General features: G+C 29.0%; 2 protein-coding genes across 4 annotated transcripts; both read left to right on the top strand.

Moving 5' to 3' along the window:
* The first annotated feature begins 777 nt into the window (after nt 1-777).
* LOC114175281 (protein N-lysine methyltransferase METTL21A) lies at nt 778-5,847 on the top strand. Of its 2 annotated transcripts, none has more exons than XM_028060065.1 (8): nt 778-976; nt 1,079-1,146; nt 2,466-2,567; nt 3,545-3,618; nt 3,707-3,767; nt 3,843-3,944; nt 4,389-4,500; nt 5,176-5,847. In XM_028060065.1, the coding sequence occupies exons 1-8, from the start codon at nt 891-893 to the stop codon at nt 5,294-5,296; spliced, it is 726 nt and encodes a 241-aa protein (XP_027915866.1). In that variant the 5' UTR covers nt 778-890; the 3' UTR covers nt 5,297-5,847. The 2 variants fall into 2 exon arrangements, with proteins under 2 accessions (XP_027915866.1, XP_027915862.1); XM_028060061.1 differs by having other exon boundaries at nt 2,448-2,567.
* Nucleotides 5,848-7,057: 1,210 nt separating this feature from the next.
* Nucleotides 7,058-11,777, top strand: LOC114177853 (Holliday junction resolvase MOC1, chloroplastic-like). 2 transcript variants are annotated; one of them, XM_028063435.1, is made up of 6 exons: nt 7,058-7,507; nt 8,638-8,749; nt 9,739-9,791; nt 10,084-10,215; nt 10,976-11,048; nt 11,560-11,777. In XM_028063435.1, exons 1-6 carry the CDS (start codon nt 7,109-7,111, stop codon nt 11,646-11,648), a joined length of 858 nt encoding a protein of 285 aa, XP_027919236.1. In that variant the 5' UTR covers nt 7,058-7,108; the 3' UTR covers nt 11,649-11,777. The 2 variants fall into 2 exon arrangements, with proteins under 2 accessions (XP_027919236.1, XP_027919243.1); XM_028063442.1 differs by lacking the exon at nt 10,976-11,048.
* The last annotated feature ends 5,558 nt before the right edge of the window (nt 11,778-17,335 follow it).

Genomic DNA, 17,335 nt, shown 5'->3' with positions numbered 1-17,335 from the left:
AATCCACATATAAAAAGGATTAGAAATTTAATTTCATTAAAAACTCAACATAAAAATACTAAAATTTCAAGAAAAAAGGATTTTCTTATTGAAAGAATACATTTAAATTATGAACGTCAAATACTCGACAACTTAAAATCTAGGAGAATAATTAATGTGAAAATATTGAAAGAAATAAAGCCCTAAAAAGTAAGAACTTCACTAAATGTGTAGTAAGACTCTCAAATTTTGTAATATTGAATAAAATTTAACCAGTTATTTTAAGAAGGTTTTTTTTTAGAAATATATTTTTACTATTCATCCTGTTATATTTAAAAAAGGTGCTATAGTCTAGAATAAAGACAATTCATTAAACTAAATTCGTGAATATGATTGATGATCTCAACAACGAATAGCTTTCGAAATGTTAATAACTATATTCTTAGCATTTTATAAACTTTCTATTCCAAATTATAATCTTATTTTTTATATTTGAAACTTGTAATCCATTTATTTAAATAATGAATAACGAATAAGGAATAGTCTTTGTCAATAAAGAAAATTAAAGGAAAAAAATTGCCATTTTATTATTTTACTCGCAAAGTAACCGTGTTAAAATTGAAGAGTAACACGTTTATTTTATGGAAAATTAATATTTTGATATCTAGTTTTTTACTAATATTTATAAGAGAAAAAAAATGCCAGTGATTACTATTATTATCTTTATTTTATTTTAATTTTTGGAGTTATTTTGGCATTAAATATAAACGGCATCGTTTGGACGTACATAAAAAACAACCCAACTTGATTCTTCTTTTCCCTCTTCCCTGCAATTAGGAGGAAGCAGAAAAACAGTGTAACACTACGGCAACTGTAGAGAACGCCGTCGTTTAAAGCTCCGAACACTGAACATGGAAGAAAGAGGCACTCAACACAAACAGGAAGAAGAAGAAGAAGAAATCGTTTGCTTAGACGCATCGTTCTTCGTAGATGACAAGTAATTCCTCAATTTCTCTCTTTCTATATCCACCTCGTTCTCAATTAACGATTCTGATGATTATTTTTTTCTTGTATTTATTTATTTATTTTGAATTTGAAGTTACCAGCTGACAAATTTCACTTTCGGTTCGCAAGATATTCAGCTCTTCTGTCTGCATTCTGCTTCTAGTGAGTACTTTTGTTAAAGTTTAATTTAACTTTTAAAATTTTAAAAAGACACGTGCTTGATTATGTGTTGTGCAACTAGTTTTGAGACAGTTTGATTAAAAGTTTGTAATTTTTATTTTTAAATTTGGTTAGTGTTTGTTTCTGAATCTTAATGATAATTTATAAGAGGGTTAATAAAGTAAAATATGTTTATGTGAAGTATACATCGAAAGTAAACAAGAAATTCAAAACTAGGTGTTGAAAAATGGTGTTTTTGAGAGAAACTGCTTGCATTTGTTATATAATACAGATTTTTGTATTATCTAAGTGTTAATTATCGCATTCACAGTCAATTAATGAGTAATCAGGAACTAATTTGTAGCTTAGGTGTGCCTAACTATTAGCTAACAATTTGGAGCCTTTGCTGTTACAATTGAGCTGACAATGCGTACTCACAAACAGGGAATGAGATGCATGATGTTGGGTGTGAGACCCGCATCATTTAGTGAGTCTCAAATGAATTTCGGTATTTCATTCCACAACAGATTGTGTGTTACCGGCATTTCTTCTCTTAAATATGTAGACTCCAACACCTATATTTCAATTCTTCACATATTCACTTTATCGGCATGTACTTTGTTTGGTTGGTATACTGTCTTGTGTCTGTGTTTTTTAAATTTATTGACTTCGGTAACTTGGGATTTCTAGTAGGTGGCAATGCTATACATTTGCTGCATTGACTCCTCACGAAGGAACTTTAATGTTCTTTGAGTTTGATATATGATTATATGGCTTGTTGCGAAGTTTAAGTATTTGGTAAGCTCAATTAAATATTTTTCCACCTGTTCTTCACTAAAGCTATTATTCACTTGACAGGCTTAGGCTATGAATGAACACTGATTCTCTATCTAGTCTTTCAACGGAAAGCAATAAATTGGTACATGTTTTTCATCTGATAGAAAAGTTCTTATGAACTGAAATTATACTAACAAACATATCAAATCTTAAATTAAATTGTGTTTGAAAATATATGTAGCCAAGTGCCCCTTACGTTTGAAAGGGGTCAAATTGGGTGTATTTAAATGGGTTAACAATTTGCTATTCAATCATTAAAGAGTGTACCAAATAGAGTTTGCATTGAAATAACTGTTTACACAGCAATTGGAGTTGAACATGATGTGACAATGCGTAATCGGGAACTTAGAATCTTTTGTATGTAATAAACTAGAGTGAACACATCGTGCCCCTTATGGTTGACTTCTATTTTGCTTTCTGTATTTTCTATTAGCTTTGGTCGGAATACTAATTATCTTTTGAATCAGCTGATTTTGATTTGACAGGGCAGTTGGTGTGGCCTGGAGCCATGTTGTTGAATGATTACCTTTCAAAAAATGTTAAGATGCTTCAGGGTTGTACTGTTATTGAATTAGGTTCTGGTGTTGGTATGTATGTGTTCGTCTTTATACTTAAATATCATTTATTGTATTTGGATTCTTTGATGTTTGAACGAGATACAATATGTCTGTAATATATTATTAGTTTTGTAAATCAGCAGTGCATCCTTAATCACTCGTTGTTCATGATTAACTTGCCTTGTTCTACAAAATGAATTACTTATCTTTGTAGTTACTTTATTAAATCCAAAACAGGGTACGTAAACCCTATAACAGTAGTCAAAATCACATGATGAGTTGTAGGATCACATGATATTGCTTTTCATTTGTTTGAGTAGATTAGCTGAGTTTGGTCATTCTTATTGCGGAAATGGTGGGATTGGACTGGACAATACCACTATGATGGCCATATTGCTCATTTTTAATTTTAATTCCGATGGCCTTAAAGGCATACAAACCTTTTCTGTCATGCATGGGACCATTGTCCTATGACCTTGGGTTCTTTCCAGGTTTGTTTTATCTCCAATCCATGGGAGCTTGGGTTCTTTCCAGGTTTGTTTTACACCTCGAGTGGTGGTTTGAGATTTCCAACTTACTTCTCTCCTCCAATCTGCTTCTGGTTATGGTTCAGAGGCTTGCTGGTGTATAATTGCTGCTTCATCCAATGTGTATACTTTGGTCATCAGTTATGGACTTTGTTCTATGAGCTGATTGTACTCATGTCTCTTGTGAAGATGCCACCTTTGAGTTTTGTGTGTCATTGTATTTTATTTAATGAGCTATAACTTATAACTTGTGTCCTGACATGATTTCCAATTGGAGTTTTAACACTTAATTATGGTTGTCATACTACGGTGTTTTGGTAAATTTACATTAATACATTCAAGGATCCTTTAATTTGAGTACAATTTCATGTTTTATGTGTTTCTACCCCCTCCTGTCCTAAGTAGGATCCCAATATACCCTATCCTTATTTGTATAATGTTAGACCTTGATGCTATGGATTGTTGTGCTTTGAATCTCAGGTATTACTGGAATACTTTGCAGCAGATTCTGCCATAAAGTTGTGATGACAGATCATAATGAAGAAGTGCTTAAGGTAGGGTTGTGAGAATCTGTTGGTATGACGCATGGTACACATCCCTGGTTATCTGTTATATATAGTTTAATATAATGTCTCCTATCAGATCTTGAAGAAAAACATAGAGCTGCATTCATGTCCTGAGAATGTTAACTCTATTTCTCACGGTGAGTAAAATTCCTTCTAAAGAAAGAATAAAAGATACATATTTGATTCACTGAAATACATCAATGTACATGCAGAATTAGTAGCAGAGAAACTGGAATGGGGGAACACTGGTCAGATAAATGAAATATTACAAAAACATCCTGGAGGTTTTGATTTCGTACTTGGAGCTGATATATATATCCTTTATGTATTAATTCCATTATTATCATACTTAAGAACTGTGCATCCATGTCGTTTCTTTTTAAAATCAGTTAAATTCTTGTTTCTCATACATGAATTAACTTTATGATAAAATCAAATATATATTTAGTTTTAAAATCAAATATAATTAATTTTATAATAAAGTCAAATATATATTTCAAAAAATCTAAAATTAATTATAATCCCAACCACTGATTTTGTTATCAATAGTTATTACAACACTTTATCTTCTCAAGTGTGTTCCCCTCACTTGGCTAAATCCGATTCCAGGTATTCACTGAAATGAATTACAAGGTAAAATAACAAATGTTGCAGAATATTGTAGTGCTTGCAATAAAAATGTTTATTTTATCAAGGTTCTTTGTAAAAGTATTTCAGTTTCACTAAAATTTGATTTTAAAAACCTTGACAATTCATACGCTTTCAGCAGTCTAGCATACCTATGCTTTTTGACAGTGTTAAACAACTACTGCTGGCCAGAGAGGGAAGAAAGTGCACATTCATCCTAGCCTATGTGTCAAGAGCTAAGACGTATGTAACCTTGCTTTCGTCCTTCTGTTTTGTGTTTATTTGTGTCTAAAATGTGGGGAATAGATATTCCAGGGGTGTCCAGTCAATATTCTTTGCTCCTTTTTGTTTGCTTGTGAACATACTCATCTCTAAGGTTGACTCTGCTCCGTTTTACCTTTTGGATTTAATGTGAAATGTGTAGCAACATATCGCTTTACGAGTAGATAGTACAGGTGTGTTTTTATAACTCAAACAGGTTCGAAACTGATTTATGTGTGTAACGAAATTTTAAAATCAGTGCAAATTTGTGTTGTTTCTAAATTATTCTTAGTCTTTCTAAAGTTTATTTTTCAGTTACTTTCAATGCACCACGTACTGTTTGTAATTTTCTGTGACTTCGTATTATCAAATAAGAATGGGTTCATTTCAAAATTTTACTGGTTAAAATAGGTCTTCTTTCTAAGTAACCCTTGTGATCTCAAATGTGAATGCAGCTTCCCCTGCCTCCTAGTTTGGCCCCAGTTAAAGTCCCAATTTTATTCTGAGCTTATACGTTAAATCCAACAAATTATTTAGCGCAAGCACTGCATTATCTGATTTTTAGAGTGTCATAGCTTATGTAGTCTGCATAGCTATTCCTTTGATTGGTCAAAAGAATTATTATTGCTCTCACTTATTAAATTCCCCTCCTTGCAGCATGGATTCGATGATTATCATTGAAGCTTCCAAGCTTCGAATGAAGATGAAAGAAGTAACTGGAACTCGATGCATTGTTGGGAATCTTGAAGGAGTCGTCTTTGAAGTTACTCTTGAATAAAGCACTGAATATGTGGTTTTTGGTTTTCAGAAATAGACATTACATGTGACAAAATTTATTTGGGGTGAGCAATGCTTGGTGTTTATATTTCCATTCATAGCTACTCCTCTGCAGAAAGCATGGTGTTGATGACTCAGGCACCATGGGCTTGATATGGGGAAGATAAAGAATATGCAAGAAAGGGAGTATATCTTTCTTCTTTCTCCATGTACGAATTTCGTCTCTTTCTTCTTGAACAGAAGGAATCTCAGCCTGGGTCCCCCAAAATATGAAATGATGAAGTTGCTCCTAAGGGTTTTTTAAATTTAGATTCCTGCACCCCTCAAATTTCATTTGTTCTTGACAATCAACTCCGGAAAGAAATCAACAACCCTTTCTGAAAGATTATTTATTTGAAAAATTTAATACCCTTCCTGAAATACCATTCCAGAAAAAAAATTTAATTCTTTTGTGGAAATACTGTTCTTTCGGATTTGGATTTTCTAGACAAAACGTTCAAAGAATTTGCTTAAGCAATTTTGGAACATACAATTTGGAATTGTATTTGAATATTTAGAAGGAATTATCTATTATTCTGAAATAAATAATCTACTATGGTTATTTTACTGCTGCATATTACATTTTATAATGATGTTTATCGTTATTGTATAAAACTTTTAGAGTGTAACGAAGTACGTTAGATTGGTCATCTGATGAGTTACTCCAACAAAATTGAAGAAGCTATCAACTTTGTACCAAAACAACTCAATCAAGAACCTTGTGTACCTCTTTGAACAAGAGGAAAAAACAAGAAAAACGGTGGAAATGGACAAGGTGAGAAGAATGGAAGAATATGTCACCTTGAGATGTATAAAGGATAAGTGTATTTTCAATTCATAATTAGAAGAAACTATTCAATATAAAAGCTTAGGTTTAGAAAATCAAACTTTTATTTAAACTTTGGTATGGTAATAGAAATAATATTTTTATAATAGAAATAATTTTAGATACAATAACTTTTAGTTTATAATTTGGTATCTAAAAATTTTCTTGTTGTGTTTTTAATTTTCTTTTTGTCTTTAAAATTGATTGGTATTTAAATTTTTTTAGTATTTTTAATATTATCATGTGAAGTTAAATTTAATTAATATTTCTAGACTTTAGTGCTATATTTTTTATTTCTGGGACAAATGATCTTAAATATCACATTGTTTTGTTTTGTTTTCAAATTTGTTAGTAATTAACTTACTATGCCATGGCCCGGTGAAAGAGTTAGAAAACTATTTCTCTCATAATTTTTTTTTTCAAATTCAATGAATAAGAGATTATTTAAAAGTGTTTTAAAATAACTCAAAGAATAATTAAAAAAAATACAAATTTAATTATATATATTTATAACTGTAGCATTCTACATTTTTAATTTCCATTTGACCAAATATTATAATCAATATCACCGCACATTTTTACTCAAATTTTATGATTGAAATGGTTTAATATATAGTTTAGTCATATTAAGTAATTATAAATTATTTTTATAATAATATTTCACCTAACATATACTTGGAACAGAAAGTTAAAAGGTAGTAATACATTTTTATTTAATAAAAGACAAAAAAATTACAAAAAAATATTCAAATTTGCCTTCATGCCAATTTTAGTATCCTTTGAATTTTCTACCTTCTCATTCTCTTTTTTACCATAAAATAGGTGAAAAAAAAAAACTCTTGCTCCAAAAAAAAAGTTAAAAAATATATTAATTTGATTTTGTTTTGGACCCTTTTCTTCCCTCTCTTACATCTCTCAACCACTGTTTCAGTGTATCTATGTTCTTTCATGGAATCCCTACAATTCACACCGCATTACCACCAATTCCCAATCCATTTTACTAACAAACTCTCTCCCAAACTCAAACCCAAAATCTTCTTCAGGGCCTTTTCTGTTTCTTCTTCTCATTCTGTTTCTTCTTCCACTCTCACCCAAACCCAGAATCTGAGTGACCCTCCAATCGTAGTTCCTGAGAAAAAGCGCAGGGTTAAGGTTTCTGATACCCAATTCAAAGAGAATTGGTTAGCTTCACTCTCTTACCCTTTTCCAGAAAAGACCCCTCTTTTGAATTCTGAGCATGACCCGACCCAACAAAATGACGGGTTCAAATGGGTCCTTGGAATTGACCCAGATGTCTCTGGTGCAGTTGCACTGTTGAAAACTAACGGTTCCGTTTGTTCAGCTCAGGTATCGTGTTTATTTTCGTCTTTGTTGGTTAAAGTCCTTTCCTTTTGTTCAGCACGGTTCTGTTGCATTGATAGCGTTACTCAAAGTTGCTGTCATGGTAGAGATTTTGTTGCAATTCTTCAAATGCCTTTATATTTTGGTTCCAATGGCGGCAGAGGAGTGTTGTTTTAAAATCTTATCAGGGTAAATAAGAATGAAACTTTGAAGTGATACACCCTGTGCCACTTGGGTTTTTTCCTGAAGATTTGTCGGGGTTAGGTGTGGTGGAGTAAAAGCAGTGTTAATAGAGTATCAGTAATATCTCTAACACCTATATGCTGGTAGATGTTGTTGCAAATTGACTGGTAGAGATTGTGCTTTGTGTTTTTGGTGTTTGTAACTTGTGCCCTGTTATGCTATTTACTTGTTTAATTGGAAGTTCCGTTGAGGAAGAAGGTATACATCTGAAGTGAATAGTTGAGTTCTACCGGGGATAGTTTACTAGATATATAATGGCACATTTTTTCTAAAATGCATGCAAAAGGATCCTAGATGCTTAAGGTAGTATGAAGGATGGGATTATGGATTTGTGCCTAAGTTTTGAGGCTTGGACAGTTTTAAGCATGCACAGTTACGCATATCTGGTAGCAAGAAGAGATGGTAATGATACATAGGTATATGAAGAAGGGATGATGCTTATAGTAGTAGAAATGTGGTTTGGTATTAAAATTCTGAGAGGTTGTATTAAGGTAAGTAGTACAGTGCATAAAAACTTGTATCCTCAGTAGGAGTCAAAACGAGTGATCCTTTGCTATCATCATAATGAAAAAGAAACTGTCAGGAAAATGTGGGGACGCATCCCTTAGATAAAGAATCTTATCAATTAGGTTTTGTGGGGAGTAATTGATAAATTACAATATGGCTGAGGACTAATGGTGTGTATGGTATTACACCTAGGTTTCTGCATAACAAAGAAGCAACGGAATCCGGATGAGGATTGATCTTAACAGTAAATTATATTACTTTGTATTTTTGTGAACTGTTTTGGCATTAGATCCTCTGGGCCTCTTGATTCATATTTAGAAAACAGCTACTAGATTATGTTTCTGAACATTGTCTCTGTATTCATATCATTACTCTGACATGTGCAGGTATTTGACTCTCCTCATGTGAAAATACTGGTTGGCCAGAAAAATAGGACTCGAAGGCGCTTAGATGCGAAGTCTGTTGTTCAGTTAGTTCGTAGTTTTGATGCTCCAATTGGTATATTGTATTTTTTTTTATCTCAATATCTCTACATGTGAACCTTTTTCTAAACTTCCTTTTTTGGGTTATGTGCTTTTAGTAACTATTTCTGGCTATTTATAATAATGGTAGAAAACGAATCATTATAGAATTTGGTTCAATTATCTGTTTTTGTCATTTCGTAACAGTTATTAGTCTGCATGCTAAAGTCTTGACTTATTTTTTTCTATTTTCTTGTTTTTTGAGACTATTGTAATATGCTGATACTTATATTATGATCGTTGTAAGAATCTTATTATGATCTGTTGAGATTTTGACTATGTTATACTGAGACAAGGGTGCAGACTTTATTTATCGTAAGAATCTTTATCTTCTTGTGTGTGTGTGTGGTTTATATTTTATTTATCAATTTCTTTAATGCAAAATGTGGATTTAAAGGAAACTGTATGTGGACATAGAGTACTTAATAAATAAAACAATTAGAGAAATCAATATTATTTAGATTTATATGATCTTAGTGCAATAGAGCATAAATGCTGTATTTACTTCTCTCCACTTGACTGTCACAGTTTCTTGCAACATTTGTTGGGACTTGAAACTGTGAATATTTGCATCAAGTTAATAATACCCAGCATATTTTTCATTTTTGCTTTTGGCTAGTTTCAAGTAGAAAAGTCACTAATGTAAGAAGTCACAAGTTTATGATTTGCATCAGAAATGTTAAACTGATATTACCATTTTTCACGTGCATTTTCTGAAAATATTATTGGACCTTTGGATGAAGTATCAATTGATATTGTATATCACATTTCTCAATCAGATGGTTAGTTATTCTGGGATAATGATGCTTACTTATTTTTTATCCCTGGCAATGTAATTTATTATTGAGTACTAGTTCTCAAGTTTGCTACAGTAAGTTTTGAATTATTTTGCACTTCTCATATTTCTTTTGAAGGTTGACACTGTTTATGGTTCGCTATTTGGAAATTGACTCTTGATTTCATCAGGAACCACTGCGTATATAGAGCAGTCGCTCCCTTTTCCACAAGATGGGAAACAGGTTGGCATGTTTGCTTTGAGTATAACGTGTTTTGTAGTTTTCTAAAGATTTCAACATGTTTGTGTTAAAAACCATTTACTTTCTTAAATTGCTCATTCATCCTAATGATTCGATCACCTGGTCTCAACATTATTAATGTTCTTTAGGCTATCATAGTTATTATTTAATTATATATTACAATTGGGTAGTGTCAGAACTGTCTTTTAGTTTTGTTGTATTAATATTTTGAAAAGTGTTTTTAATTTTTTTAACTTAAACTAATATTATATTCCCCCCATCTTTTGCATTCAAGGGCTGGTGGAGTGGAGGATTTGGATATGGGCTATGGATTGGCATCTTAGTTGCCTCAGGGTTTTCTGTTATTCCAGTGCCATCTTTCACTTGGAAAGCAAAATTTGAACTCTCTGGAAGCATGACTTCTAAGGTTGGTTTGGTCCCAACTGTACAGATTAAAGTGGATTCTTTCCAATTATTATGTGCAATTTTGCTTTCAGTTTCAAAGTTTATTATTTCCAAAAATATGATGTTAGTTTTTTACCAAAGAAAGCAAAAAGATTGTTAGTTGAGACTAATAATGTTTAAGTGAGTACTTAATGATTTGCACATCATATTTCTTATAATCTGGGTTTAGAATAGGGTTCGATACAAAATTATGATTCAAGAAATAAATTTATGATTCATTATTTGAAACTTGATTCGGTCATATGTGTTTGGTTCAGCATTGGAGAATTGATTTTAGCTGTATCAATTTTCTAGCACAGAAGGAACAATTAGTAGCTTCTCATTTAACGTGAATTTTTTATTCTTTAACTGAATTTGGAAGCTAAACACTTATTGATTCTGCATTGGAAAATCAATTCTAACCAATTCTTGATCACTTTGACGCATAACCAAACATGCTAACCCTAGTTTTATGAGCATATCAAACAATACATCAACACTTTGTAATACATCTTAGTGAATATAATGCAATGTTTCATTATCTTTAAGTATCTTCCTCACTCTCTACCCAAAACCCAAAATTTTCAACACATGCCATCTCTCAACATTGTTAAAGTAAATGAAGTTTGAGCAACAAGTTGACATTTATCCATTCACTGTATTGTTCACAACGCTAGTGTATTTTCCTAAATCTTTTTGAGTCTGCTTTGTTAGTAATAGCATTTGAATATTTTATACTGCAGGATGATAGCAGGAGACTTGCATCCACATTATTTCCATCACTGACTTCCATGTTAAGTAGGAAAAAAGATCATGGTACTTGTCTTGACTTGTTTTATATCTAGTTAACTATCATGTCGGTGCTTGATTATCATTAATGTCTTCAAAAGGGTTCTTTTAATCATGTTAAAATTTATCCAAGTGCCTTGTACTCCAGTAGTACAGATTTATTACACAACTGAAAAGGTCCTTCCAGTTTCATGTTGTGGATAATATTTCTCTTGCTTGGATTCCTCTTTTTTTAGAGAAAAATGTGTTTTTAGTCCCTTGTGTCAAATGTGATCAAGGTTTTTGTACTTCCACTTTGATGATTTTGGTCTCCAAACTTTTGAAAAAACACGCATTTTAACTTTATAAAACACGATCAAAATTGGACCTTCACTAAATTATCAATGGCTTATCAAGTGTGAAACATCCATGAGCCATAATTGTAGGTTTTCTTCCCAAGGTACACTGTTTCTTAAAATTTGTTGAAAAGATAGTGTTCTTGGTGATTGATTCTTGCTTCTAAATATGCTTTGATTTTAACGAATTTGTGATGTTTTAGGAAGGGCAGAGGCTTTACTAATTGCAGCATATGGTCAAGATCAAAGCAAAAGCTTGGAATCATCTTGTTGTGACAAATTTGAAACCTGAAAATTGGCATATTCAAGAGCTTCAGTTCTCTTCTTCTGCCCTCTCTTTCCATTTTGTAATTTTGGCCTAAATAGTATTGTATACTTTTTGTTTGTTATCTTATTACCATGCCAATATTTTCTCTTCAAACATTTGATTCTACTTCTGAATATAATTAAGGATAACCATCACAAAAGTGTATGCAAATAAGGTAAAAAGCTTGGTTGATTTAAAATTCAATCCAGAGAAGACTTTAGGGAATTAAGTGAAGAGTTTGATGAATAGAAAAAAAAGATATGATATAAAAAAAAACACAATGATTATTGTCAATCTAACTAATCATTCAACCACGAATCATGTTAAAAGATAACTTTTACCCTTTTGGATTTAAGGATCGATAGTTATGCATAGTTTGATTTGAGATTTGAATTAAATATATTAATAACAAACATCAATATCTAAATAGACAAAACTATCATTTTTATAGATACATGAATAACAGACAATAATAATTCAAAATAGCGTGTATAACATGATATAGTGGGGTGTTTGAGATTCTTGGTTCATTGTTTTATGAAACTTTATATACTTTTCCGACAGTAGCACGCAATATATATATATATATATATATATATATATATATATATATATATATATATATATATATATATATATATATATATATGGCTTAGGAAAATTTAAAATAAATAAATATCATATTTAATGATTTATTAATCGAAACCTTTTGATTTAATGTATCTGTGGAAAAATGTTTTATTTCTATACATTCTATGTACATTCAGACTCCGTCGGAAGTTTAAATTAAAATGTTCTTTTTTCCATCCAAAAATATTAAACCTAAAAGTAATTTTCACTATTCAAGATATATTTATCTATTTATTTTGGCACCTTCAAATTGATCTTCCTCATATAATTTTTTATTTAATAATTTTATGGTAAAATCATGTTTACTTCATACTAAATAGTGAATGATCACAACCACCAAATTAAAATTACTTTTGAATTTTTTTTTTTATTTGAAATGTTAAAAAACTTTACATCAAAAAGATACAATAATACTCTTATATCTATAAATATTTAATCTCATGCTTGATACCTTCATTCTTAGGCATAAATATATGTTAAACATCTCACGTTGATTAAAAAAAGAGAGCGAATTGTGACATACAAAAAATAGACTTTTATTGGTCGAAATAATTTATACATATGAGATGATTTAGGATGATTCAACCCATATACAATCATATAATTAGAAAAATAAAAAACCAACCACCTGAAAAACAGTTATAGGGTTTCTTTCATAAAAAATACATAAAACACACTAACATATTATCATAAGAAAGTACAATTCTCAACTTACAAGTCAGTTTTATAAAATTGAATTATATTCTGGAAACCTGTTTCCTAACAAAATTCTTTTGGAAATGGAATATCTACTTTTAGAATGATAGGTCAAATTGTGTATAAGAATTTGTCAAAGTGAAGCAACATTAAGAATATTCTCTGCATTCACACAAAATCAAAGAATAAGGATTAGAATTGTGAAGAGGTAAGGTATGGCCCCATTTCATGAACACCATCCAATCATGGAAAATGCTTCTTCTTTAAGCTTCTCAACTTCTTAAAAGAGGTCAATTTCTCTCTAGATTTCCGGGATATGTTCATTCTTCTTTAATGCCAAACCTCTTCTTTGCCTGTCGGTAACTCAATTCTTCAACTTCTCACACAAAATAAAATGCATTCCCATTTATTACTTTCAATAATATTTGTGAACTTCTACATGTTAATTAATTCATGGATACCAAGAGGGAAAAGGAAGAAGAGAGAATTATATGTGTAAATGGTAATCAAGAGACAAAAAAAAGAGTAGATAATTAGAAAAAAAATAAAGGAGAGATCTCAAATTGGTGTTTATAATATTCTTAGGGTTTCCTTCTATCCTATATTTTATATAGGAATAATAGAGTGGAGATAATCATGCATTGTGAACATCTCAATGCAATCACACATTTAGAAACCTAAGATAGATGATTGCAATAATATGATTGTCTCAAATAAATTTTGACTAGATTATAAATTAACATGTTTGATAATGTTGAAATGAAATCAATGAACTTCATTGCTTAATAGAATATTATCTAAAAGATTAAAATTTGGAGAAGGGACAACCATTCATTATCATATTGACATGAGTATTGAAATATTTTTTTGTGGGAGTTATTTTTGAATCATGCAAAATTTATCATTTTTTAAAAATGAGTAAAATTATTTTATAAGTCAATTTTTTCTAGTTAAATTAAATTTAAATTTTTTGTTTAATCTATAACAATATATAAAGAGAATTTCCTATTTTGTGTCCACATTTCATAATACCAATTCTACCCTTTGCAATATAATTATTTATTAAATTTTTTAAAATTAACGGTTACTTTTATCTATTTTTTATAATTTTTTTATTCATCAACAATTATTTTCTCTATTCATTTCACTTTATTTTTAATAAATATAAATTTATTTTATATATTAACGTAATAACCTTACGTTATTTATCACCTACTAATATAATATTATTCATATTTAAAAAATGCGTACACATAAGTGCGATAACGTCTGTGTTTACGCTAGTATGATATTAAAGTCTATTTCAATTTGTTGAACCTATCAAAATAATTATGAATTTAATAGATTTTTCATGTTACTATGTGTAGATACACACTACATAGTATAAGAGAGCATCTTGTAGAAAATATCCATAGATACATTCATGACTTTATATCATTTTGTGATTAGATGGTTTGAATTATAGGGGATTGGTATATATATTAAGAGTTATTTTCTTGTGAGAGGTCCCTATTATGTGACTCCATGTTCTCGATAAGAAACTTATGAAATTGAGGTTGAAGTGAAGGTGTCTCTATCAGCTTTGTATTAGTGCTTTTATTTCAAGCTTCATTTTCTGCCTAACTTTTGCTTAGATACTTCTTCAAGAAAGTTGCTATATGTTCTCACATGGACAATACAAACCATAGTCACCATGCTCTGCATCTATCCCTTCTCATAAATATTTAAGGATTAAATATGTTTTTATCCTTTAATTTTTAATGAATTTTGGAATTAGTTCATTTTAAAATTTTAAACTAATCTAGTTTTTTATCTTTCGAAATATGTGGATTTAGTACGCATATTTAGAAATTTAATTAAAAAGACTAAATCCACGTATTTTAAAAGATGAATGACTAATAAATTAGTCCAAAGTTTTGAAATGAACTAATTCCAAAATTAACTAAAAAAGTTAAGGACGAAAATCATATTTAACTCAATATTTAATTTTTATTACTTACTTTCTGTAATGAAATAAATGCAAAAAAAAAAAAATCACTTATCCCTTCTTCAAATTTATCAAATGCTATTCTTGGATTTGAATGAATGATGAACAAATTCATATAACACAAAAAAATACAAACTTTAACCTAAAATCTTAAAAAATACTTTACGATTCTTTTTATTTGTATATTATTTATTTTACTTATTTTAAACTATCGTGGAATTTCTATCTCACATTGAATTCCTAACGTTCCATTCAAGAAATCACATTATTTGTTTATTTTCAAATAAGTACAAACAAAAAATAAAAACACCAACTTTAAAATATTAGATACGTGAAAGTATTTTTATTTAATAGGATAACAACTTAACCTTCGATTGTGATTTGATTCTCATGACTTACATTATAAGAAGAAAACTCGACCCTCCAATTGTGGATTTCTTTCTTATTATAGACTACTTTTAAACTTTATTGATGTAAGTAGATTATTATGATTTTTTTTTCTCAAACTAAACTCTTTTACGACTTAAGTACAATTTCTGTTTGTAAAAGATTAAATTCTCATCATATATATATATATATATATATATATATATATATATATATATATATATATATATATTTTTTTTTTTATTTTTTTTAATTTTGTAGGTTGTTTACAGATGTAATTCTTATTTTTTAGAAATTAATTAGCAATAACTTTTTCTAGTTTTATAAAATTTGTATATTTATTTATAATAAATTACTTTATTAAAAATCCTATAATTTTGTATAAAATCATGTGAATATTAATTTTTATAATATATTTAATTTAATATTTATAAATTAATTGAGAATAAAAAACTTTAAGAGAGATTATAATAAATAAGATAATTTAAATATATTGTAATTATGATAATAGAAAATTTATCATAATAAAATATTATAATTATGGTTGTTTTTTTTTTAAAATTAATTTTGATAAGTGAATATTTATTTGGTTAAAATAATATTTTTTTGTGTGTGATAAGTTAGAAAAATAAAATAAAATAATAATATGATTGTAGGTGAAAATCTTTGAGCGTTTGTTTTCCTACAGGGCACTGTTCCCACTTACAAGAAATAATATGATCAATTTCCTTAATTCATCTTATTATTATTATTTAAGATATTTTCACCTACAGAAAATAAATGTCGAATATTTTCAACTACAATTATATTATTATTTAATTTTAATTTTCTAACTTAGTATATAATTTTTTTTATTATATAAATGATTTTAACCAAATAAGTATACATTTATCAAAATTAATTTTATAATAAATAACTAAAATTACAATATTTCATTATGATAATTTTTCTATTACCATAATTACAATATATTTAAATTATCTTATTTATTGTAATCACTTTTCAAATTTTTATTCTTAATTATTTTATAAATATTAAATTAAATATAGTTTTAATTATTTTATAAATTATAATTTTTAAAGAAATTAATTTATTATAAATAAATATACAAATCTATAAAATTAGACAAAAATTTACTAAGAATTCGTTCCTAAAAAAATAGAATTCCACCCGCAAACAACTACAAAACTAGAAAAAATTTAGTCTTTTACAAAAAAAAACAAAATTGCACTTGTACAGTAAAATGGTTTAGTTTGAAATTCTAATGGTCTACTCACGTTAATAAAACTCAAAAATAGTTCACAGGAAAAAAAAATCTCAATCCATCATATTCATCCCTTTCGACACATTTTCTTTGGTAAGAAGAGATATGTTATTTGTGATTAAATATATTTAGCGATTAAATACTTACCGTAGTAATATTTTAGCAACTAAATTAACGATCAAATTAAATATTGTATTAGTCATTGAAAACTTGGTAATTGCTAAAATATATCTAATATGGTCATTTTGATCACTAAATGTAATGTTTTAACTATTACAATCAAAATATATTAATCACCAAATTAACAACATAAAATGTTAGATTAAATGTGTTTTTGATCCCTTTCAGTGAAATTCGAAATTAGTCCCTCTTCAGAAATTTTAATCAATTTAATCTTTCATCTTTAAAAATGTGTGAATTTAGTCATTTTAACCATATTTTGTTAAGTTCATCTAACATTTTAAGCGCATTTTGTAACACCCCAGATGGATATTACTATATACAGCATAAATCATGAATTTTCTCTTGGAAATCCAACATTATATAAAGTTCCCAAGCGCGGGAAAATTAAAAAAACTTTTATCGCGATAATCCAATTATAGTACTTCATCTTTATTACAAGTTCATAATAAAGAAAACATCATAAAGTCTATTACAAAAATGCATGAAATGAAGATATGGAAAAATCTCTCATCGTACGCCCCCGCT

Source organism: Vigna unguiculata, chromosome 1 (genome assembly GCF_004118075.2).
Source record: "Vigna unguiculata cultivar IT97K-499-35 chromosome 1, ASM411807v1, whole genome shotgun sequence".
In the NCBI taxonomy this organism is placed as follows: domain Eukaryota; kingdom Viridiplantae; phylum Streptophyta; class Magnoliopsida; order Fabales; family Fabaceae; genus Vigna; species Vigna unguiculata.
The sequence above is the reverse complement of the archived record's forward strand: the minus strand, read 5'-3'. Positions and strand labels throughout refer to the sequence as shown.